The sequence below is a fragment of the Dasypus novemcinctus genome, chromosome 3 (assembly GCF_030445035.2).
Source record: "Dasypus novemcinctus isolate mDasNov1 chromosome 3, mDasNov1.1.hap2, whole genome shotgun sequence".
Lineage (NCBI taxonomy): Eukaryota > Metazoa > Chordata > Mammalia > Cingulata > Dasypodidae > Dasypus > Dasypus novemcinctus.
Window position 1 is genome coordinate 113,645,224 of NC_080675.1, and position 24,674 is coordinate 113,669,897.

Below are 24,674 nucleotides of genomic sequence, written 5' to 3' on the forward strand. Positions count from 1 at the left end.
GTGCACAGCATAGTTAAAGAACATTTAGTCTGAGATTGTCTATGGTATCATACAGTAGATCATACAAGGCAGCAATAGGTAAAATTCGTTAGGTTGTAAGAGTTTTATAAGCTTTGCTGCAAAATGCAGACATTTTAGAGGTAATGGAGCTTTTAAAGGTTTTCATGAAGGGAATTAAGATGATAAAACCATTTTAGAAAATTAATTCTAGGGCTTTCAGATGGTATAGTTAAGTCCATGCTTTAATGTACCTCCTCTGCTCCAAACAACAGATGTATAAAACTCAAAAAAAGAGAAAATCAAAAGAACCTAAGCTCAAAAACAAGATTAACATCTCCAAGAATCACAGATGAACAGAAACTCAGACAGTGTGTGAGACTGAATCCACGGTCATGTTGGACTCTGGGCCCAAAAGTAGGATGTGGTTGTTGGGAGTTCAGATCCTATGGAGTTATAAAATTAGTATGATTCCAAGAAAAGGGGACCAAAGCCCAGCTGGATACATAAAGAGGGTAACATGGGAACAGGATGGAGTGGAGCAGGGCTTATCTTACATACTGATCAATGAAAGGGTGGAAGAAAAAAAACAACTGCTGGCCAATCTGACCTGGGACTATTAATCAATAGAAAACAATGGGCCTACACAGACAGTAGAATACAGTCAGTCTTGTGACCAGAAATTGTGATAGACCAGCCACCGATTTGTCTAGATCTGCTATACTCTCTATATCACTATGAGGCATTATAAGACTTATTTCTGGATTGGCAGTTAAGCACTCAAAGTAAGTAATCATAAAAGGAAAAAATTTAAACTTATAGGAAACTTAATAAACTTTAAGGAAAGAATAATGAAGATAAAAATAGAACTTAATGAAATAGACAAACAGCAGGGAAAATTAACAAAAACAAAAGCTGGTTCACTGAGATTAAACATAAAACAAAATTCTAGAAACCTCTAGCAAATTATAAAAGTAACATTAAAAATGAAAAAAGGCAAAAGATTCAAATTTTTAAAAATTAAACAAAAGTTTAAAATATGACAATAACTTTTAAATCTTTGACAAAACGAACAATTTCTCCAAAAAAAAAATGGACTCAAAGAAACCTGGAAAACCTAAGTACAGTTATTATTACTAACGACAATAAATCAATTGTTTAAAATGTACCTGAAACCACACCAAACCAAACTAAACATCCTTCCTAAACAACATTACAGGTGAGTTATACTAAACCTTCAAAGAACAGATAAGTCCTCATCTCACATAAATTGTTCCAAATATAAAAAAAGAGGACACCCCTCATTTCATTAGGTAAGACTCACCTGGATGACAAAACCAGTAGAAGAAAAGTATGAGAAAAGAAAAATCATAAGCCAATCATACTTGAACAGACTAAAAAACTCTAAATAAAATACTAGAAAAAAAAGACCCAGGAATGGAAGTGGATGTATGTGAGTGTGAGTAAGAACGTGTGTGAGTAAGGCCAACTGTAGCAGTATTCCAGAAATTCAAGGATGGTTAACAGAAAAAAACAAATTAACACAATGTACCAAATTCACAGATTAAATGAGAAAATCTATATGATCATTTTAATTGATTCAGTTGAAGCATTTGATAGCACCGCATACTCTTTCTTAATAAAAAAGGGAATTACTCTTAGTAAATTAGAAATAGAAAGTAACATCCTTAAAACGAATAGTGTTTTGAAAAATTTATAGCAATCATACTTAATGGTGAAATGTGCCAAAACTGCCAGTAGTAGTCAGAGTTAAGATAACACTGGCTGCCACCACTGTTCTTAGTCAATAGTGAACTTGAGAATCCCTGAGAGCAAAGGAAACTGCAAAGAAGGAAAAAAAAAAAAAACAAAAACAGAAAAGAAACCACATAAAATAAGACCAGATAAAAAGTTATTGTAAAAATCCAGGTAATGGATGATGATGTTGACTCCATGAACTGGTTAGCAATGCTGGAAAGGAGATGCTAGGAAAAAATTTTGAGACATTAAAAAAATTACCAAAGATAAATTTTTAAAATTTAAGTTTTAACTCAGTATTTTCTGCATGATTCTTCAATAAACCTACAACTTCCCTAATTCAAAAACTAGGGAGTAATATAGCTCATGTGGCTGAGCACCTGCTTCCCATGTACAAGGTCCTGGGTTCTATCCCCAGTACCTCAAAAAAAAAAAAAAATTAGGTACCCCCGGCTTATTTTCTATGTCATTCCAATTTTAGTTTATGTGCTACCAAAGCAAGCAGGATGACCAAGTTTTGATTAAGTCTAGTTCAAAATACTGAGAATACTAATTTAAAAGAACAAAAAAAAAATCCAGGTGATCAAATGAAGAAAAACCAAATCTAATTTGTGTAATACATTAGTAGAAAGCATATGAAATGCCTAGGACTGTGTTATGCCAGTACATACTGGGTACAGGGAAAAAAACGTTAATTCTTCCCCCTCAATTTCTCTACTTCACAACAAACATTCATAACAAATTATTTCCTCTCTAAAAAGCACTTTTATACTACCTGTTACCCATGATGCAACTAGATAATAACACAAATGTTAAAAAGAAATGAACTGAACTTACTGGTAAAAAGATTACTTAGTGAATTTTCCTTTGATGATTCCTTTGAAGACGAAATACCAATATGTACAATAAAAATGTATGGTGCATCTTGCCAAGTTTTCAATGGTTCATGCATTGCCTAGAGAGGAAAAACAGATCAACTCTTCAAGTCTTAAGAATTTAGAACAGTAATACAATATGAAAATTTTGCTCAAGAAATCTGCCCAGAGACAGGGTAGATTCCTTCACTTTCATCCTTTAAAACAGTACACACAACAAAACAGATATCCAATGTATACAATGAAGTATGTGAGATTATAAATTACTGAAAGCCAAGACATCTTATATCTTGCTAAACAAAACTATACATTTTACCATTTTTATTATCAGGAAAACCCCAACTAAACGCATTAAATTGAAGTTGTGTTTAACTAAACCATGCCAGGGTATTAGGTTATATTTTACACAGGTGTCCTAAACTAACTAAGGAGATTTAAATCACTTAAAACTCATAATGGCATCAGTAAAAATGAATTACAAACACCAATTCCTTAATCTAATTCCCTTTCCTCAATGCCTTCCCAAGACTTAACAGAATTTCTGCTGACATGGTCTCACATTTGTATCCAAAACGTAGTCCTGGGCTAGTACATGTATACAGAAAGAGTCAGTGCCCCCCAAAGTTAATAAAGTCAAGTTAACACCCTCTATGTTTATAGACCTGAGTACTCAGGAAGAATTTGATCCCTCATGGTCAGTGAGTTTATACACAACTCTAGCAAAAATCCTCTGAAGGATTTGCGGCCGTACATGCTAGGGATGGACTATTAACTTTCACACCAGTAAACTAAGATACAAAGGGAAAAGAAAGGTAACTAGAAAATAATTGGTTTCTTCTTCTCATGTCTCAAAGGAGGTACTACTGACCTAAGACTTGCAAATTATCTTCTGCTTTTTAAAGGAAAAACATTTATCTAGGGATTTCTGGATATCTACATTGATCTATGAAACCACTCAAAGTGGACACCAAATTTGCACATTTATACATTTTCCTAGAGAGCCATATCTTTAGTCAAATTCCCCAAAGATTCTACAATCCAAGAAAACATTAAACAACTGTCCAAAAATTTTATTCCCACAATACAAATCCAAAGTGCCAAACAAGGTAAATTAAACAATACTTCAGCTATACATTTATTAAATTTACTTTAATAACAAAAGAACCTAAATGACATGACCTTTATCAGGGTGAAGATCCCTTCTATTCCTAGTCTGTCAACTTTTTATCATGAAAGGGCATTGCATTTTGTCAAACGCTCTTCTGTATCTATTGAGAGGTCTATGTGGTTTTTATGCTTCATGCTGTTAATGTGGTGTATTACACTGATTTATTTTTGTATGTTGAACCACCCTTGCATACCTGGGATTAAATCCCAGTTGGTTATGATGCATAATTTTCTTAATATGCTTCTTGATTCAATTGTGTTTGTTTGTGGGTTTTTTTTTTTTGAGAATGTTTCTATCTATAAGGTATATTAAACTTAGTTTTCTTTTCCTGTGTTGTCTTTATTTGGCTTTGGATAGCTGGCTCTAAATTACTAATTATTCTTTATAACATTTAGTAAAATTCTTCAGTGAAGACATCTGTCCTGGCTTTTCCTGTTGAGAGAAATTTTTGATTATTGATTCAATCTCTTTACTTGTAAGACTGTTGAGATTTTCTATTCTTGAGTCAGTTTTTGGTAGTTTGTATTTTTTCAGGAATTCCTCCATTCATCTGGATTACCTAATTGTTGATGTATAATCATCCATAGTACTTTTTTTTTTTTTAAGATCTATTTATTTATTTCTCCCCCCTCACTCCCTTGTCTGCTCTCCGTGTGTTCTTCTGTGTCTGCTTGTATTCTCACCAGGCAGCTCCAGGAACCAATGCTGGGACCCTACAGAGTGGGAGAGAAGCAATCACTCTCTGCACCACCTCAGTTCCCCAGTCTGCCCCATTTCCTATTGTCTCTCCTCTGTCTCTTCCTGTCGTGTCATCTTGCTGCGTCAGCTCCACACAGGCCAGCACTCCTGCACAGGGCAGCACTCTGCATGGGCCAGCTTGCCTTCACCAGGAGGCCCTGGAATTGAACCCTGACCTCCTATATGGCAGACGGGAACCCAATTGCTTGAGCCACATCTGCTTCCCATTCATAGTATTTTTATAATCCTTTTTATTTCTATAAGGTCTGTAATAATGTCCTCACATTCACTGAAGAATTCAGTAATTCGAGTTTTATCTCTTTTTTTTATTGGTCATTCTAGCTAAAGTTTTATCAATTTCTCTGATCTGCTGAACGAACCAATTTTTGGTTGCATTGATTCTATTGTTTTTCTATTTTCTTTTTCATTTGTCTTCTCTAATACTTATTATTTCCTTCTTTCTGCTAGCTCTGGGTATAGCTTTTCTTTGTCTAGTTTCTGAAGACAAAAAGTTAGGTTTTGATTTGGGATATTTCTTTTATTTACCTCTGAGCATTGCTTTCATTGCATCCAATAAATTTGGTGTTGTGTTTTCAATTTCCTTCTTCTCAAAGTATTTTCTAATATCACTTCTAACTTTGTCTTTGGCCTATTGGTTGTTTAAAAATGTGTTGTTAGGGAAGCAGACTTGGCTTAATGGATGGGACATCTACCTACCACATGGGAGGTCCAGGGTTCAAACCCAGGGCCTCCTGACCTATGTGGTGAGCTGGGCCACGCACAGTGCTGATGCATGCAAGGAGTGCCTTGTCATGTAGGGGTGTCCCCCGCACAGGGGAGCCCCATGCGCAAGGAGTGTGCCCCATAAGGAGAGCTGATGCAAGATGACGCAACAAAAAGAGACAGATTCCCGGTGCTGCTGACAATAGAAGCTGACACAGAAGAACACGCAGCGAATGGACACAGAGAGCAGACACCTGGAGCAGGATGGGGGGAGGGGAGAGAAATAAAAATTTTTTAATCTTTAAAAAAAAAATGTATTAATTTCCACGTTTATGAATTTTCTAGCTCTCTCCCCATTATTTAATTTCATTGCATTGTAGCAGGAAAAGACAGTTTGAATAACTTCAATCATTTTAAATATACTGAAACTTGTTTTGTGGCTTAACGTATGATCTATCCTTGATACTGCAACATGCACACTTAAGTAGAATTGGGTAGAGTGTTCTATATATGTCTGTGAGGTCTAGTTGGTGTTGTTCAAGTCCTCTAACTTTTTTTGTTCTGTCTAGTTGTTCTATTATTGAAAGTGGAACATTAAAAACTCAACTATTATTGTAAAACTGTATTTTTTTCTTTCAGTTCTGTTCATCTTGCTTCCTATATTTTGAGGCTCTGCTATTAGATGTATATGTTTATATCTTCTTGACAGACTGATCCTTTCATCATTTGAAAATATCCTTGTCTCTTTTAAGAATTTTTTAAAGCAATTTTGATATTAGTACAGCCATTCCATCTCTTTCAGTTACCATTTCCATTGAATACCTTTTTCATCCTTCTACTTTAAATCTACTAGTGCCTTTGAATCTGAAGTGTAACTGTTACAGATAGCATACAGATGCATCTTTTTTAAAAAATCCATTTTGTCAATCTCTGCCTTTTAAATGGCAACTTTGAGCCATTTATACTTAAGGTGATGATGATAAGGAAGATCTTACTTCTGCCACTTTGCTATTAAAACTGCCACATGTCATATCTTTTGTAGTCCTCAATACCTCCACTACTGTCTTGATTTTTTTAAGTGTTTTTTATTCTAGTGAACTATTTTGCTGCACTGTTATTTCCTTATCTATATATTATTTTTAGGATTTTTACTTTTAGAGGGTACTCTTAGGATTACAGCTAACTTCTTAACATCACATGATCAAATTTGGATTAACATCAACAAGGTTTCAATAGTATTAAAAATACTCGTTTTATAGTTCTGCTCCTCCCTTTTACATCTTTACACACCGCCAGTTGAAAAATAGATGTATAATTATTCTATGCATTTCTCTTTTAAGCCAGAGGAAAAAAGTTACAAAGAAAAATGCAAAAGGGAAGCAGACTTTGCCCAATGGATAGGGCGACCACCTACCACATGGGAGGTTCACCATTCAAACCCAGGGCCTCCTTGACCCGTGTGGAGCTGGTCCATGCGCAGTGCTGATGCATGCAAGGAGTGCCATGCCATGCAGGGGTGTCCCCACTGTAGGGGAGCCCCATGCACAAGGAGTGCGCCCCATAGGGAGAGCCGCCCAGCGCAAAGAAAATGCAGCCTGCCCAAGAATGGCGCCACACACACGGAGAGCTGACACAGCAAGATGACGCAACAAAAGGAAACACAGATTCCTAGTACCACTGATAAGGATAGAAGTGGTCACAGAAGAAACATAGCAAATGGACACAGAGAGCAGACAACTGGGGGGGGGGGCAGAATCTTTATTAAAAAATGCAAAAATAAAGGCTTTTATATTTTCCTACGTGGCTACCTTACTGCTATTCTTTACTTCTTCATATGGCTTTAACCTGTTGTCTAGTGAACTTTCATTTCAGCCTCAAAGACTTTCTTTAGGATTTTTAGTATGACAAGTCTATTAGCAATGGACTCCCTCAGCTTTTATTTTTCACAATGTCTAATTTTTCCTTCATTCTTGAAGGATAGTATTGCTGAAATAGAATTCTTGGCTTACAGTTTTTTCTTTTAGCACTTTTAAGAATGTCATCCAAGTTCCCTTCTGGCCTCCATGGATTCTGATGAGAAATCAGTTGTTAATCTTATTGAGGATCCCTTGTTCATTTCTTGATGCTCTCAAGACTCTCTCTCTCTCTTTGGAATTTAATATTTTTTCTATGATGTGTTTAAGTGTGCATCTTTTGAGACTAACTTATTTAGAGGTTGATGAGCTTCTATGATATGCATATTAATGTCCTGCATCAAATTTGGAAATTTTTTAGTCAAGGTGTCCCACAGATCTCCTAAACTCAGTTCAATTTTATTCATTCTTTTTCTGCTTCTGACACTGGACAATGAAAATTGAGCTATCTTCAAGTTCTTGATTCTTTCTTCTGCCTGATCAAATCTGGTGTTGAACCCCTTTAGGGAATTTTTCATTTCAGTTATTATACTTTTAGCTCCAGAATTTCTTTTTATGATTTCTATCTGTATGTAGTAAAACATAGAGAATTCTGATCTCTTATATTCTTTGGTCACAGTTTCTTTTAGGCTCATTGAGCATATTTAACTCAAATGACTTGAAATATTAATCTAATAAGCCCAAAGCCTGGGTTTACTGGGGGCAGTATCTATTTTTACTACCCTGTGAATAGGTTATATTTTGTTGATTCTTTGTAATCCTAATAATTTTTGTTGAAAACTGAACACTCTGAGTATTATAACATGGCAACTCCTTATGGGGCGCACTCCTTGCACGTGGGGCTCCCCTACAGGGGGGACACCCCTGTGTGGCATGGCACTCCTTGCATCCTCTGGGGTTGGCTGTAGGTTATTCAGACTTTTCTAATCTATTTTTGTAAAATGTTATTTTTTTGTTGTGTATAATCACTGAACTCTATATTCCATTAGCTTAATGGTCAGTTACTGTTTTACAGAAACATCCTTAAATTCCTAAAGCCAAAAAACAAAAAAATGCTCTGGAAGTATTTGAAAACTGGCTCTGTGTTAGAACACTCCTTCCTCACTTAGCCAGGCCATTTACAACTCTTAACCCTCATTTCCTAGCTTGCATGGAGCCCAAAGGTCAGCCAGAACTAAAAGCATAGAGTCTTTTCAGGTCTTTTCTCAACATGTATCCACCTCTGGCTATATGCATGGCCTTCTCAATACCCTAGTACATGAAAGAGTTTTTAAAAGCCCTTATTTTCCCACATATCTCCTTTCACAATTTATTCCTTCACAGGCTTTTTGGTCTATCAGTTGTCCCAAATGTTATTCCTGATATTCTGACAGTATCCCAGAATTCTGAAGAGTATGGTGGTTTTTCCCATTAGTTGTTTTTGTGGAGGAATGAAGTCCTGGATTTTGCAATTGTACTATTTTTAGTGATGTCATTCCTTTCTTTTTTTTTTTTTTTAAGATTTCTTTTTCTCTACCCTTTACCCCCCTCCCCCAGGTTGTTTGCTGTGTTCATTCGCTGTGTATTCTTCTGTGTCCACTTGTATTCTTGTCAGCGGCATTGGGAAACTATGTCTCTTTTGATGCGTCAGCTCTCCATGTGTGGGGCGTCAACTCTCCATGTGTGGGGCGCCACTCCTGGGCAGGCAACATTTTTTTTTGTATGGGGCAGGTCTCCTTACGGGGCATACTCCTTGCACATGGGGCTCCCCTATGTGGCGGACACCCCTGCATGGCATGGCACTCCTTGCACGCATCAGCACTGCAGATGGGCAAGCTCACCACACAGGTCAGGAGGCCCTGGGTTTGAACCCTGGACCTCCCATGTGGTAGGCAGATGTTCTATCAGTTGAGCCAAATCCACGTCCCAGTTTCATTTTACAGTATAAGAATCTGAAGCATAAGAAGTTTTCTAAATTGTGAAGCTGAATTTTGAATCTGGGCCATCTGACTCCAGAACTTGCACTTTTAACTACCACAGTTGATATTACTTATTTTGGTATTAATATTCAAATTCAAATGTATATAGCCTGGGAATTTGTTATAAAAATCATGGGAAAATACAATACTATGCAAGGTATATTTATCGTGGTATTAACTATGTACTCTACACTTAACTATTTTTAAAACTGTCTACATGATAGTGACACAAAAGTTGTAATTTCCCTTCAACATATCTTTTTCTAACCCTATCAGGCATTTGGTAGGGTGAGATAATCCAGTTATCAGTGCTCTTAGAAAGATACACTACAAAGGTGGTTTTGTTCTAAATACATTTCACTTATATTTATTATTAAGTATTTCATTTTTAAAAATTATAATGACAAATACATCACAGTACTGGAAAATAAATAAAAAATTAGTTAAATGAATAAAAGCTTTCTCTTTTACCAATCTTCTCTTCAGGGACAGTGAGAAGACCTTTCCTCCTCATATTAATATGCTTTCTCAGAGCTTTAAAAGGGGGGCTGAGGGAAATTAACTTCTGAGTATTCTTTAAATAGGATTATAAGCTATTCTCCTTTTAGGCCAAACATTCAGAAAGAAAGACCAAAGTACGATAATATTTTGACTTCATTTGACTATAATTCGACTAAATAGTTCTAAATATTAGTTGTGATATTCAATAGGTTCCCCTTTCAGTCAGCTTGGAACACTAGGAACAGGAAAACATGAAAGCATGCTATGCCCTGAATAGAAATGAATACACAAATACAACCAGAAAAGTGGATATAAATGTATGTTCAAATTCAAGAGTAATTTAAAAAAAATACAATCTATAAGAACAAACTATCAATTTAACCTGACAGACTGTGTAAAATCTGTTTTAAACAATAACAACCATTTTTGGTGAAGAAAGAGAGAAACTCATTTTCTTGGGACCATAATATGCTACAGCTTTTCTGCAGAGCAATTTGACATATCATGAGAAAAAGACTTTTAAGATACAGATAGTTATGAATGTGACATTATGCCTAACAGCAAAAACGTACAAAGTAAAGTATGTATCAAATGAGATAGAAAATTACAAAAATTACAAAAATTGTGATAAAATGGAATACTTATGCAACGGGAAAAAAATGAGGTAGTGTTCTATGTACCAATTTGGAAAACAATATTTTGTTAAATAAAAGGAAAAAAATACACAACGATATGTGTAATATGTTCTCATTGTAGAGTTCTGTGTAATCAAACTTGTAAACTAGAAAATAAGAAAGGAATTTTAATGTTACAGAATTGAAAATTCAAACAAGCACTGAATTATTTTGAAATAAGACTAAAAAATAAATGTGGCTACAAGAAGTCATTGAAGCACTGTTTAAAAGTGCAAGACAATGAAACATGGAAATAGTCTATGACAGAGAGCTTGGTAACTGATTACAATGTGTTTGTAGAAAAACTACTATGCAAACATTTAAATAATGATGCAATACAACATTTCCCTGAACTGGAAAAATGTTCAGTTTAAAAAATAAAGGTGGCAAAGTTATATATATACATGTAAGGTAGCCATTTTTAAATATGCACATAGATAAAAGACTAGAAAATAAACTTAGTATATCAGTGTGATAGTACCATGGATGACTATTTTCCTCTTCTTACATATCTTTTGTAAAGTTTTGATAGGAATAAAGCCAATGGAAGCCTCTTATTTTGGTTTTTTTTCCCTAAAGAAAAAAAGTTACCATGCCTAACCATTTTCAGGTTAAAATCTTATAAACTAAAATCAGGTCGGGGGAGTGGGGACAATTTTGGAATGGTGGAATAAGGGATTCCAAAAATCAACTCATTCATAAAAGCAAAAAGAACACTGGATTTATTGGACTCAACACAATTCCAATAACAGTTCCAACAGCCTTCTTTGCAGAAATGGAAAAGCCAATCATCAGACTTATTTGGAAGGGTCAGGGGTCTAAAAAGCCAAAAACATCTTGAAAAAGAATGAAATTCGAGGATTCATAAGTCCTCACTTTAAAACATATTACAAAACTACAATGGTCAAAACAGCATGGTACTGGCACAAGGACAGATATACAGAACAATGCAATTGAATTGAGATTTCAGAAATAGATCTTCACATCTATGTTGGTGCGAATGGAAATTGGTACAGCCACTATGGAAGGCAGTTTGGCGGTTCATTGGAAAGTTAGGTTAGAATTAGCATACGACCTGGCAATCCCACTTCTAGGTATATAGCCAAAATATCTGAAAGCAACAACTGGAACAGATACTTGCACACCAATGTTCATGATAGCATTATTCATAAGTGTGAAAAAGTAAAAGCAACCCAAGTATCCATCAACCAATGAATGGATAATTAAAATGTAGCATATATATTCAATGGAATATTATTCAGGCATAGAAAGGAATGAAGTTATGATACATGTGACAACATGGATGAACTGTGAAGACATCATGTTGAGTGAAATACGCTAGACACAAAAGTACAAACATTGATTCCACTAATATGAAAGAATTAGAATAAGCAAATTCAGGGCCAAAATTGGAATACAGGTTACCAGGGACTGGGGCAGGTTAGGAAATGGGAAGTTAATTCTTAATTGGTAGAGAATTTTTGATGTGGGTGATGGAAAAGTTGTGGTAATGGAGGAAGGAGCTGGGAGCACAATGTTGTGAATTTAACAGCTCTGAATTATGTAAGTGAATGTGGTTAAAAGGGGAAATGTTAGGTTGCACATACTGTACTAAAATTAAATTTAAAAAAATCCATGGAACTACACAACACAATGAACTCTAAGTTAAACCATGGACTATAGTTAATAGTACAATTATTAAAATGTGTTTTCATCAATTGTAACTCAATGTTACAATATCATCAAATATACCCACCAATAAGGTGTTAATAATAGGGTAGTATATGGGAATCCTGTGTTTTATGCATAGTTTTCTGTAACCCCACAACTTCCCTAATTTAAAAAAAACAACAACAAAACATATTTGTATAGTACCCTGAAAATAATGTGATGAATGTACCACACTAATGAGAGAAGTTGATGTTGGAGGAGTGGGGGGTTTGGGGGATAGGGTATATGGGAACATCTTATAATTTTTAATATAACATTTTGTGTGATCTATGTATCTTAAAAAAAAAAAAGCTAAAAATTTTTTTAAAGAGGTCATGGAATTTGGTAAACAAAAAAAAATACCCCAAATATAACTGACACCACTGAATTAGAAATCTGAATGTAGTCAAAACAGGAAAATTCAGGTTGTGTGTATGTTACTAAAATAAAAACCAAAATACATGAAGTAAAGGTGACAGAACTAGAGGCAAAAATAGTTCTACAATAATAGCCATAGACACCAAACAGAAGATCAACAAGGAAAACAGAAGACTTGAAAAACATCATAAACCAACTAGACCGAACAGTTATTCTTATCATGTACACAAGGAAAATTCTTCAGTATGGAACATATGTTAGGCCATAAAACAAGCCTCAATTAATTTAAATTTAAAGGAACTGAAGTCATACAAATTAATAAAATGGAATCAGAAATCAGTAACAGAAACAAATTTGGGAAATTCACAAATATGTGAAACTAAACAACACTTTCATAAATAACCAATGGGTAAAAAGAAAATCACAACAAAAATTAGAAAATACTGAGATGAGTGAAAAAAATATATTAAAAACATACGGGATATAGTAAAGCAGTACTTAGATGGAAATGTATAGCTTTAAGACCTACATTAATGAAGAAAGACTTCAAATCAATAACCTAACTCTCCACCAAGAAACTAGAAAAAGAAGAGCGAAACACAAAGCTAGCAGAAGGTAGGACATAATAAAAATTAGAGATGAACAAAAAAGAATAGGAAATTAATGCAAAAAATTAATGACAGCAAAAGTTGGTTCTCTGAAAAGATAAAAAAAACTGGCAAACAGTGCTAGGCTGAAAATTTTTTTTAATTTTTAAATTACTAATATCAGTAACAGGATGGGTAGCAAATGTAGCTCAAAGGGTTGAGTACCTATTTCCCATGTCCTGGGTTTGACCCCTGTACCTCCTGAAAACATACAAACAAATGAAAATACCAACTCTCACTAGGGAGCAGATGTAGCTCAGTGGTTGAGTGCCTGCTTCCCATGTACGAGGCCCTGGGTCAACCCCCAGTACCTCATTTAAAAAAAAAAAAAAAAAAGGTAATGAAACAGGACATCACTACCGACCTTACCAAAATGAAAGAGAATATAAGGAAATACTATGAACAAATGTATGCCAACAAATAGGATAAGCTACATAAAAAAAGGAAAAGTTCCTAGAAAACCACAAACTCCCTCATTGTTAAAGGCCAGTTCTGCCAATATCTTAACTGTATCATACCACTGAGTACTTGCCTCCATAATTTCTGATGGGAAATCAGCACTTAGCCGTATTACATTTCCCTTGAGTTTTATCCCAGGAATGCAAGGGTGGTTCAACATGAGAAAATCAAGTAATGTAACACACCACAAAAACAAATCGAAGAGAAAAACCCACATGATCATCTCAACGCAGAGATGGCATTTCACAAAGTGCAGTATCCTTTCTTAATAAAAACACTGTGAAAGATAGGAATAGAAGAAAACTTTCTATAGACGAAAAAAGGCATATATGGAAAACACATAATTAACATTATACTCAATAGGGAAAAACTGAAAATCTTTCCTCTAAGATCTGGAACAAGGCAGAGGATGCCCAGTGTCACCACTGTTATTCAACATTGTGCTACTAATTCTAGCTAGAGCAGTTAGGCAAGAAAAATAAATAAAGGCATTCAAATTAGAAAGGAAGAAGTTATACTTTCAATATTTGCAAATGACATGATCCTATATATAGAAAGCCCCCAAAAATCTACAACAAAGCTACTAGAACTAAATAAACGAATTCAGTAAAGTGGCAGGATACAAGATCAACATGCAAAAATCAGTAGTATTTCTATATACTAATAATGAGCAAGCCGACGAAGAAATCAAGAAAAAAAATTCCGTTTACAATAGCAACTGAGAGAATCAATATCTAGGAATAAATTCAACCAAGGATGTAAGGGACTTAAACATGGAAAACTATAAAACTTTGCTAAAAGAAAACAAAGAAGACCTAAATAAACAGAAGGACATTCTGTATTCGTGGGTAGGAAGAATGAGTATTATTAAGATGATTATTCTACCCCAATTAATTTACAGATTCAATGCAATCCCTATTAAAATTCCAACAGCCTACTTTGCAAAACTGGAAAAGCTAATCATCAAATTTATTTGGAAGGACAAGGGAGGCCCTGAATAGCCAAAAACATCTTGAAAAAGAATGAAGTTGAAAGACTCACACTTCCTGACACTGAAGCATACAACAAAGCAACAGGTGGTCAAAGCAGCATGGTACTAGAATAGACAGACATACTGATTAATGGAATCAAATTGAGAGTGCAGAAACAGACCTTCACATGGATTTATTTTTGACAAGCCTGCCAAGTCCACTCAACTGGGGCAGAATAGTCATTCCAATAAGCTGTGCTGGGAGAACTGGATATTCATAAACAAAAGAATGAAAGTGGACACCTACCTTATCCCTTATACAAATATTAACTCAAAATGGATCTAAATATAAAAGCCAGAACCATACAACTTTTAGAAGAAAATGTAGGGAAGCATCTTCATGATCTTTTGGAAGATAATGGTTTTTAGTTAACTTATTTTTTTTTTAATTTCTCTCCCCCCACCCCATTGTCTGCTCTATGTGTCCATTCGCTGTGTGTTGTTCTGTGTCTGCCTGGATTCTTGTCAGTGGCACTGGGAATCCGTGTCTCTTCTTTTTTGTTGCATCATCTTGCCGCGTTAGCTCTCCGTGTGTGTGGCTTCACACCTGGACAGGCCGCACTTTCTTCACACAGGGCAGCTCTTCTTACGGGGCGCACTCCTTGCGCGTGGGGCTCCCCTACATGGGGGACACCACTGCGTGGCAGGGCACTCCTTGCGCGCATCAGCACTGCACATGGGCCAGCTTCACACGGGTCAGGCGGCCCTGGGTTTGAACCTTGGACCTCTCATGTGTTAAGTGGACGCTCTATCCGTTGAGTCAAATCTGCCTCCCAATAATGGTTTTCAGACCTTACATTTAAAGCATAAGCAATTTAAAAAAAAACAGATAAATAGATGTCCTCAAAATTAAAAACTTCTGTGTTTCAAAGGACTTTATCAAGAAAGTGAAAAGGCAGCCTACTCAATGGGAGAAAATATTTGGAAACCACTTATCAATAAGGGTTTAATATCTAGACTACAGAAAGAATAGTACAATTCAACAATAAAAAGACAACCCAGTTAAAAAATAGGCTAAGGACCTGAATAGGTAGTTTTTCTAAAAGGAAATACAAATGACTAAAAAGCACACGAAAAGATGCTCAACATCACTAACAATTAGGGAAATGCAAATCAAAACCACAAAGAGATATCATTTCACATGTACTAGAATGGCCACTGTTCATAGAAAACTACACAATATTAGAGAGGATATGGAGAAACAGAACACTTATTGACTGCTAATGGGAATATAAAATGGGACAGCTGCTGTGGAAAAGTTTGGTAGTTCCTCAGGAAACTAAGTATAGAATTGTCATATGATCCAGCAACCCTGCTACTAAGTATATACTCATATGAACTGAAAAGTAGGGATGTGAATAAACATTTGCACACAGTTGTTCATAGCAGCATTATTCACAACTGCCAAGATTCAGTTGTAAGAACGAATGAAGTCCTGATGCATACAACAACATGGATGAAACTTAAGAATATTATGTTGAGTGACATAAGCCACACAGACACAATAGGACAAATATTGTATGATCTCATTTTTATGAACTAAGTATAATGAGCAAACTCATGGAGTTAATATCTGGAATATATGTTACCAGGAGATAGAATGAGGGTAGAGAATGGGGAGGTGATACTTAATTTGTACAGAATTTTTAATTAGGTTGATTGTAAATGCTGGATATGGCCCGAGGTGATGGCAGAACATTAATGGAAGTGCAATTAGCAGCACTGAATTATGCATGAGATTGTGGTTGGAAGGGGAAGTTTAGGGTCATGCATATCTCTTAAAGGAAAGCTAGAGGTTAAAACATGGGACTGTATAACATAGCGAACACTACTGGGGATAATGACTGTGGTTAACAGAATATGAGAATGTTCTTCCATGAACCAGAACAAATGAACATTGCTATTACAAGGTGTTAATGATAGGGTGGAATATGGGAAAAAATACAAACTATGGACCAATCTTTCATCAATTGGAACAAAGCTAAGTGTCCATAATAGAGGAGTATAAGTGGTATGGGTTTTTTCTTTTTGGAGAAATTAAAATGTTCTAAAATTGACTGTTGATGAATGAACAATTCTGTGATTATACTGACGGCCATTGATACACTTTGGCTGAATTGTATAGTGTGTGAATACATCTCAATAAACTTTTTAAAAATCAATTACATTTCTGTATACTTGGAATAAAGGATTTGAAAATGAAAATAAGAAAAAAATTCCACTGACAAAATAGTATAAAAAGATATAAAATACTTAGGAATAAATTTAACAAATGAAGTAAAAGACTTTTTTTTTTTACACTGAAAACTACAAATATATAGTTAAAAATTTTAAAGAAGATCTATATAAATGGATATTCCATGTTCTTGAATTGGAACAGTTAATGTTGTTAAAACAGCAATACTCTCTGTAGCAATTTAAATTGTTTATGACGTCCAAAAATAGATACTGGATTATGTTTGTGAACTGGTCTTTCCTCTGGACATATCAGACTGGACTGGATTCAGAGGTTTCACTTTTACTTGATTAAAAAATGATTAAGGCTTTGATTGAGACACATGGGTAGGACTCACAGAGAAAACCACATGGCAGAGCAGAGAGTGGAGTTTTGATATTGGAGTCCTGGGAAGTAAACACACAGAGAAGCAGATAAGTGAGGAAAGAGAGAAGGCTCCATTTGACATAGCAGAGGCCCTGGGAAGACAGAAGCCATTTGCCTGAGTCTACAGCTGACTTTGTGGAGAGACCAGAGCAGCTGAGCCCGGAGAGGAACAAGCCCCAGGAGAAAGACAGACTTTTCCCAGCCTACAGCTGGTAATGGAAGAAGTTGGGACCACAGAGCTTTAAGAGCAAGAGGAAGCTTGAACCCTTGAAGACATCGGCAGTCATCTTGCTCCACCATGTGGCAACAGACTCTGGGTGATAAAGTACATCTTATGGTACCTTGAATTAGACTATTTAGGGCCTTGTGACTGTAGGCCTACCCCAAATAAATACCCTTTATAAAAATCATCTGATTTCTGATACCTTGCATCAGCACCCCTTTGGCTAATACACTACCAAAAACTGATCTACAGATTCAACACAAACCCTAGCAAAATCCCAGCCTTTTTTGCAGAAATTGATAAGCTGATCCTATAATTCTTAGGGAAATCCAAGCAAAAAGAGTAGCCAAAATAATCTTGAAAAAGAATAAAGATGGAGAAGTCAGACTTCCCAATTTCAAAACTTACTACAAAACAATAGTAAAATCAGATAGTGTGGTACCGGCACAAGGATAGCTCAATGGAACAGAACGGAGAATTAGGAAATCAAGAATTGAGAATCAAGAAACCAAGGACTGAGTATCAAGAAACCTCATTATAATCAGTTGGTTTTTGACAATGGTACTAAGTCCATTAATGGGAAAAGAATATTCTTCAACAAATGTTTCTGGGAAAACTGGATACCCATATGCAAAAGATGAAGCTGGAGTCATACTTCACACCATATACAAATTTAATTCAAACTGATCAATGACCTAAATTAAGACCTACAACTATAAAACTCTTAAAAGAAAACCTGGGGGTAAATCTTCATGACCTTAGATTAAGCCATGGTTTCTTAGCAGCAGAAGCAACCAAAGAAAAATTAGACAAATCAGACTTCATCAAAATTTAAATTTTCATACTTCAAAGGGCAGTATAAAGAAAGTAAAAAGAAAACTCACTGCATGGGAGAAAATACTTGCAAATCAAGTAACTGATAAGCAACCAGCATCCAGAACACATAAAAAAATTTTACAATACAACAAAAAAACAAGCAACCCAATTAAAAAATGAGTGGAAGACTTGAATAGACAGTATCTTCAAAGCTAATATAAAAATGGCCATCAAACTCATGAAAAGATGCTCAATATCATCAGTCATTAGAGAAACACAAATCAAAGCCACCATGAGATACCACTTTACTCCCACTAAGATGGCTATCATTACAACAATAGAAAATAAATTTGGTGAGGACGTAGAGAAATAGGGAAACTCACACGCTGTTGTTCTAAGAAAAAATTGTGCAGCTGCTGTGGAAACAGTTTAGCAATTCCACAAATAGTTATGCCCAGAGTATTCCTATAACCCAGAAATTTCCCTCCTAGGTATCTACCCAGGAGAATTGAGAACATATGTCCACACAAAACTTGTACACAAATGTTCATAGCAGTATTATTCATAATAGCCAAAAAAGGGGGGAATCCAAAAGTCAATCACCTGATGAACAGATAAACAGTATGTGGAATATCCATACAAAGGAATATTATTCAGCCATAAAGAAGAACGAAGTACTAATGCATCCTGGATGAACCTGGAAAACATTATGCTAAGTAAAATAAGCCAGACACAAAAGGCCATAAAGTATACAATCCCCTTCATATGAAATGTCCAGAACAGGAGAATCTATAGAGATAGAAACTGTATCAGTAGTTTGCCAGGGGTTGGGATAAGCACGGAATGGGAGTGACAACTAATGTGTACAGAGTTGTTATTTTTTTGGGGGGTGATGAAAATATTCTGAAATTAGTGGTGGTGGTTGCATAACTCTGTGACCAGACCATACTAAAAACCACTCAATTGTACATTTTAAAAGGGTAAAATTTATGGTATATGTATTGTATGTTAATCAAGCTGTTATACAATAAAAAACTTTGATCAGCTTTCTAAAAAGCATGATCCAACATGGATAATTTGAACTATAAAACCATCATCCATACTACCTTACTTCCTCTATATTTTTAATCAGCAAAGTTTTGAGGAATTTATTATTATAATTAGAATGTCAAATAAACATCTATATAATGTCTTTTTATGAAGATGGAAGGCATAGCCTTCAATTTTATTTCAATTTTCTAAACCCTCCCAATAATTATTTAATCATGAAATGTTTTCAGGTAGAGTTGAAGGTTCTTTTAATACATTCCTTCATGTTTACAAATAACATTTATTGTGTGGAGATAATTATGAAAGTAATGCAGGTTTACTGTAGAAAATAATGGAAAATACAAAAAACACAAGGAAGAAAACTAAAATCACTCATATCACTATCCAGAGACAACCACTATTATTAGAATTTTGGCGTATAACTTCCAACCTATGAATTTCTTTTTAATAATCACACTGAGAGAATAAATTCAAAAATACACAAACAAGAAAACTGAAATATCTATTCAATGCCCCAAATACCCATATACACTTACAGTTTTGTCTGCAATAATGGTAAGATTTGTTCCATTCTCTTTAGCCTTTAAACATTTAAAAAAAGAAAATTAATTTCAGAATTTTTACTATATTCTCAAAAAGTCATGATAACAAGAAAAAGAATTACCTCCTGCTTTTCTCCTAAAAGAGGCAGTCGATGCACAAAATCACCAGGAAAGCTCTATAAAACAAATATAAAACCAAAAATATTGAAAAATTTTGTAAGGCTAATAAAAATTATAGCTCAAAATACAGAGAAATGGTTAAAGCAAAGCATAATTTAACAGTAAATATAATAGTATGGCATAGAAAAAAGTATTTCCAATTAACCACAAACAAATAAATAAAACCCTGCTGGCAACTAAAAAATATCAAACTCAACTAACTGGCTGTGCCAATTTTTCTGTAAGAATTACAGATATTTAGGACAAACATTAGCTATAACATACATGTTTATGATAAAGGAATCTTAAGACCATTCCCTCTCATTTTACAGATGAGAAAAATGAGGCTCAAAGCTATTAAACTTTAGAAACAGTAATGGGATTAGAACCTAAGAGTCCTGACTCTTATGTTCACCTCTCCATCTATGACATCACACTCCCTGCCTGTGGAAAAAAACAAAAACAAAAAAAAACCTGTACTAAATCACCTTTCCTACCAATTATCAGCAGATGAAACATTTTCCTTACTAGAGCATGTAATTCAAAAACGTTACATTAGACTGGAGAATAGGAAATCTTACAAAAGGAGTATAAACCAAGATGCTGGAAAGATTACAGCATATCTAAAAGCAATAAACCTTGGGCAGCAGGATGTAACAAGAATAGGCATACCTCAGAGATATTGTGGGTACAGTTTCAGACTATCTCAATAAAACACTGTAATAAAGCAAGTCACATGAATTTTTTATTTCCTAGTGCACATAAAAGTTTACAATATACTACAGCATATTAAGTATGCAAATGTGTTATATATTTAAATGTAAAAAACAATGTACATACCTTAAAGAGTATTGTTAAAAATGCTGTAGTATATTAATATTATTACACCTAAAAAACGAATATACACAACTTAAAATATGACAGAGACATGAAGTGAGCACATGCAACTGGCAAATGATGCCCACAGACTTGCCACAAAACTCCAATTCATAAAAAATGCGTATCTGTGAAGCACAATAAAATGAGTTGTGCCTGTTTACGTAATCAATTATTTTTTAAAAGATACTTAGATTACATAAATGTTACATAAAAAAAATACAGGGTGTTCCCATATACCCCGCTCCCCACACCTCCCACATTTTCCCACATTAATAACATCCTTCATTAGTGTGGTATATTTCTTGAAATTGATGAAGCACATTTTGGAGCATTGCCACTAAGCATGGATTATAGTTTATATTGTAGTTTACACTCTCCCACACAATTCTGTTAAGTTACGCCAAGATATATAAGGCCTGTATCTGTTGTTGCAGTGTCATTCAAGACGATTCCCAAGTGCCAAAAATGTCCGCATATTACACCTGTTTTTCCCTCTCCCTCCATCAGAACTTCCAGTGGCCACAGCCTCCACATTAATGATATAATTTCTTCCATTCGTAGAATTACAGTACGTCTATAGTAGAATACCAGTAAGTCTACTTTAGCCCATAGTTCATTCCCTATAATCAACTCTTAAAAAGGCCAAACAATTCTCCTAGCCTGGATAAATTTGGAGAATCAACAGAAAACATAGAAACTACTCAACATTACATAATCCCTAGCTTTCCTTTTCTACTATCCTTCTAAAATCTTAAAGCTATTTTCTTTTCCCTTCAAGCCCATAAAACCTCAGCTATGACAAGTACTCAATTCCTATATTTCAGTTAAAATGGCCAAATGAAAACGCACATCATTAGCCATTAGGCAAGTTCAAAACAAAACCACAATGAGATATGATTCCATACCCACAAGAATGACTACTACTAAAAACAAAATAAAACAAAAACCAGAAAATAACAAGTATAGGAGAGGATATGGAGGGAATGGGAAAAGTTGCAGCCACTGTGGAAGAGAGTTTGGTGGTTCCTCATGAAATTAAATATAAAATTACCAAATGACCTGTCAATCTCTCTTTAAGGTATGTATCCACAAGAATTGAAAGCAAGGACTCAAACAGATATTTGCACCCAGATGTTTATAGCAACATTATTCACAACTGTGATGGAAGCAACCCAAGTGTCCATTAATAGATGGAAAGATACACAAAATATGGTATATACAAATGGTGGAATAATATTTAGCTGTAAAAAAGAAGTTTTAATATATGTGACAACATGGATAAACCTTGAAGACATCCTGTTGAGTGAAATAAGCCAGACACAAGTAGATACTGTATGATCTCACTGATATGAAATAATTAAAATAAGCAAATTTATGACAGTCAGGAACTAGAATACAGAGTATCAGGGGTGAGGGTGGGATAGAATGGGGCGTTAATGTTTAATTGGCACAGAACTTGTATTTGGCATGAAGGAAAAGTTTTGGTAATAGATGGTAGTAATGTTAGCAGAACATTATGAATGTAATTAACAGCAAATGAATTATATATCTGCATGTTATAAAGTAGGAAATTTTAGGTATATGTTAATAATATAAAAACTTGAAACAACACAGAAATATACAACACAGTAAACTTTAATGTAAACTATGGATTATAGTTAATAGTACAGTTATAACATTCTTTCATCAACTCTAACAATGGTACCACATTAACGCAACGTGTTAATAAAAAAGGGACAGTATAGGATCAGTATTTCCCACATCATTTTTCTGTAAACCTAAAACCTCTCTAATAAAAAATATTTATATTTTTTAAAATACTTTAAAAGTATTAAATTTACTTTTTACAAAGGAAACCACATCCTCTCTTCCATGAGATTATCATTTAATGGCTCAATATGCACATATCTGAACATGATTCCAACTTACTTCTGCCAGAGTAAGTAATTAGGGGATACAAAGTAGATGTAGCCAAAAAGTATAGACATTATTATTTTTTTTTTTTTTTAAGTACCAGGGCTGGGATGAGACTTCCTATGTGGGAAGCTGACGCTCAACCACTAAGCCACATTGGCTCCCCGAGTTGGTTTTTTCGTTTGTTTGCCTGTCGTTTGTTTTGCTTTTAGGAGATACTGGGGACTGAATGCAGGACCTCCCCATGTGGGAAGCACGCACTCGACTGCTTGAGCCACATCTGCTCCCTTAGACACTACATTTTTCATCCCTTCTATTTTTTTTCCAACAAATTCCAAACATTACCTGTGTTTTAAAGAGTTCACTGCAGTTCTGGAACAATTTTGATGATGTTTGATACTTCCCAGACAAGCCTCTTTTTTCTTTAATGTTTTCCAAATAGGTCTCTACTTCTTCTGACTGGAAAAATAGAGAAAATAAAACAAGGTATTTAGAAGATAACAAATAGATCATCTTTAATAGAAATATAATTCTTGGTTTCCTATTTTAAAAATTAAAAACATCAGATAAAATCTCTAAGTATTTGTCTCCAAGAATCTAAAATTATTAGACTCTAAAGTGCAGAATTCTACTATTTGGTTCACAGAGTAAAGTTCCTCTAACAATTCAGGAAGACTGGGAAACTGTCAAAATCCAGAGGGTGTTGTCATGTAAAACTATATTTATAAGATTTGCTTGAGCGAATTAACAGTATCAACAAAAAAACAGATATTCATAATCATAAGCTAAGACAGCACAAAATTTTAGCCATTAGTAGTCACTGTTGATACACAAAAAACTCATCCATTTCTGTGGCTTTACCTATCAGTTCCATGATATTTTACCATATCTAATTTTGCCCTCTTTCTTCTAAGCTCCATCTTATGTCTCCAACTGTCTGCTTTTTGTTTCTAGACTTTTATCCTGTGGCAATCTCAAATATTTTCAAATTCTTAACTTGCACGACCTAGGAAGACAGGATCTGCTAGCCTTTTGACCAGATTATCACAAGTTTCAAATATATGAACTTTTTACTCTAAATTCAATTAGCAATGAATTAATCATGAACCATTCTTCAACCATATTCTTGAGGTATTATCATTTTGCTAAACTCTTCAGTTTTTTCTGTCCTCTCCATCATACCAATCCTATTCAATGTTATATAACACAACTCCAACACTGCAAAAGAGACATAATGTAAAACCCTAATATCAGGCAGAGTCAAACTACTTAGACTTCGGAAAACTGAGATGGGTGGACAGTGAACATTTTTTAAAGACCAGTCATGTTATCTTCAGGAAGAAACCTTAATTATAGTGGGGTGGGTGAGGGGAGGAAGGAAAGAAGGATGAAAGGGAGAGAGGGAAGGAGGGAAGGATGGAAAGATAAATGGATGGATGGAAGGCAGGCAGGCAGGCAGGCAAAAAGGGAGATGGAAACAATGAAAAATCCTTCTTGGAGCAATAAATTTTCAATACTGAAGTAGAGCATATCCGTGGGTCCCGGAGAATTCCTGAAGACTCTTTCACGAGATCTAAAAGATCAAAACTATTTCCATAAAATAACAGGACGTTACTTGCATCTCATTAACAGTACAAAAGCAATAGTGAATAAAACTGCTGCCCCTTAGCAAGAACCAAGGGAATGGCACCAAACTGTACTAGTAGTTGTTATATTCCTCACAGCCACAAACTCACAATTTTTTAAAAAATGCTACTCACCTAAGAATATCCTTGATGAAGCAGTAAAAAGTATTGTTATTAAATCTAGACCCTTGAATACATACCTTTTTAAATACTCCAGATGACAAAATGGGAAAATACAAAATACCAAAAAAGTATGATAGTTGTCTTGAGAAAAAGCACTTAGGCAATTGTTTGACTTGCTAGCTAAACTAGCCACTTTTTTTTTTTTAAGGAAC

General features: G+C 34.9%; 1 protein-coding gene across 4 annotated transcripts in view; it reads right to left on the reverse strand.

Annotated features, from left to right (window-relative positions):
• TMEM87A (transmembrane protein 87A) overlaps window positions 1-24,674 on the reverse strand; it is a 74,320-nt gene that overhangs the window by 37,676 nt on the left and 11,970 nt on the right. For all 4 annotated transcript variants that reach the window (XM_071214134.1, XM_071214135.1, XM_058294009.2 and 1 more), the window contains exons 4-7: window positions 23,060-23,173; window positions 19,885-19,938; window positions 19,757-19,801; window positions 2,593-2,710 (exon numbers count right to left, since the gene is read on the reverse strand). In XM_071214134.1, coding sequence (XP_071070235.1) covers window positions 2,593-2,710; window positions 19,757-19,801; window positions 19,885-19,938; window positions 23,060-23,173 — 331 coding nt within the window. The remainder of the gene's footprint in view (window positions 1-2,592; window positions 2,711-19,756; window positions 19,802-19,884; window positions 19,939-23,059; window positions 23,174-24,674) is intronic.